The 1,929-nt window shown below is 41.4% G+C and overlaps 1 protein-coding gene across 1 annotated transcript; it reads left to right on the top strand.

Moving 5' to 3' along the window:
- Positions 1–556: 556 nt before the first annotated feature.
- On the top strand, positions 557–1,923 carry LOC116863560 (protocadherin beta-14-like; the record flags this gene model as incomplete). Its single annotated transcript, XM_032850987.1, has 1 exon — positions 557–1,923. A coding segment is annotated over exon 1 (1,284 nt), but the record flags the coding sequence as incomplete, so codon positions are not given.
- Positions 1,924–1,929: the final 6 nt, after the last annotated feature.

The raw sequence follows: 1,929 nt of genomic DNA, 5'->3' as shown, positions 1-1,929 counted from the left end.
CATTCATGACGTCTGTCCCCCCCCCCCCCCCCAAAAAAACTCTTCGGTTCAGGACATCTTAATAGAGTCCTGTCAGTATTCAAAACAGCACTAATTTCATGCTCTATATAGACCTTGTTTGGGTCCTGATTCAAACAAACAGTAAAAATATTTTAGAAAAAAATGAAGAAAACCAAATACAGACTGGGTCTAAGTTCTATCAAGGAATTATTGCTAACTTTGTTGATTGTAATAGTGGTATAATTATATCTTAAAGTCTTTCTCTATTAGAGATACTTGGTGAAGTATTTAGAGGTAAAGATATATGATGTCTGGGATTTGCTTTAAAATATTCCAGCTGTATTCATGAATTATTTGTTCAAAGAGAAAATTTTTACTGAAAAAAATTCATAGAAACACATGGTGGCGCTGTAGGATAAGATGAAATTAGTGCATAGAGGACACTGTAGGCTTCTTTATTCTGGGGAACAGAGACCAAGCCAAGTCACTGAAAAGAGAGGTAGTACAGGAGTTTCATCTACTACAGCTGCTGAGTGCTACATACCTTCCAGGGGGGTTCTTATTTTTTAAAAATTGAGCTTCAACTTCCAAAATTAGGGCTGAAAGATTTTTCTGCAAAAGAAGTTGCTGGAAGGAGCCATGGAGATCAAAGGGGAGCTCGCTCTGCAGAAAAGGCAAGTCCTGATTCTCTTTGTTTTGCTGGGATTATCTGAGGCAGGTCCTGAATCTGTGCGATATTTTGTGGCAGAGGAAACAGAAGTTGGTTCTTTTGTGGCCAATCTTGCAAGGGATCTAGGGCTTGGGGTGGAGGAGCTATCATCACGGGAGGCCCGGGTAGTGTCAGATGATAACGAAAAGCACTTACAACTTGATTTATGGACGGGGGATTTGCTCCTAAATGAGAAACTGGACCGAGAAGAGCTCTGTGGCTCCACCGAGCCCTGTGTGCTGCATTTTCAGATGGTATTAGAAAACCCTTTACAGTTCTTTCGGGCTGAACTGCAAGTCACAGACATAAATGATCACTCCCCTATGTTTCTAGACAAACGTATACTTATTAAAATATCAGAAAGTACCAGCATTGGAACCACATTCCTAATGGAGAGTGCCCAAGATTTGGATGTAGGAACCAACAGTCTTCAAAACTACACAATTAGCCCCAATTCTCATTTCTACATTAAAATCCAAGATAGCGGTGATGGAAAGTTATACCCAGAACTGGTTCTGGACAGAGCATTAGATCATGAGGAGGAGTCTGAGCTCTCACTAACACTCACAGCACTGGATGGTGGATCACCACCCAGGTCTGGGACAACTTTGGTTCTCATCAAGGTCCTGGACATCAATGACAATGCCCCTCAGTTTGCTCAGAAGCTCTATGAAGTGCAAATTCTGGAGAACACACCCATTGGTTCCTGGATTATCACCATTTTTGCTAACGATTTGGATACAGGAAATTATGGGAAAATATCATACACATTTTTGCATGCATCAGAAGATATTCGTAAAACATTTGAAATCAATCCAATATCCGGGGAAGTTCATTTGAGATCATGCCTGGATTTTGAAGTGATACAGTTCTACAGTATACGTATTCAGGCAACAGATGGTGGGGGTCTTTCAGAAGAATGTACTCTTCTGGTTAAAGTAATAGATATAAATGATAATCCACCAGAAGTGACCATCTCATCATTTACAAAGTCAATTCCAGAAAATGCCTCAGAGACTCTGGTTGCTCTTTTTAGTGTCCGAGACCAAGACTCTGGGGACAACGGGAGGATGGTGTGCTCCATTCAGGATGACCTCCCCTTTTATCTGAAACCAACCTTCAAGAACTTTTTCACTCTAGTTTCGGAAAAAACACTGGACAGAGAGACAAGATCCGAGTACAACATCACCATCACCGTCACCGACCTGGGGACCCCCAGG

Source organism: Lontra canadensis, unplaced genomic scaffold (assembly GCF_010015895.1).
Source record: "Lontra canadensis isolate GAN:19392208 unplaced genomic scaffold, GSC_riverotter_1.0 scaffold1627, whole genome shotgun sequence".
NCBI classification, from domain to species: Eukaryota; Metazoa; Chordata; class Mammalia; order Carnivora; family Mustelidae; genus Lontra; species Lontra canadensis.
This window is presented reverse-complemented; position numbering and strand designations above follow the sequence as displayed.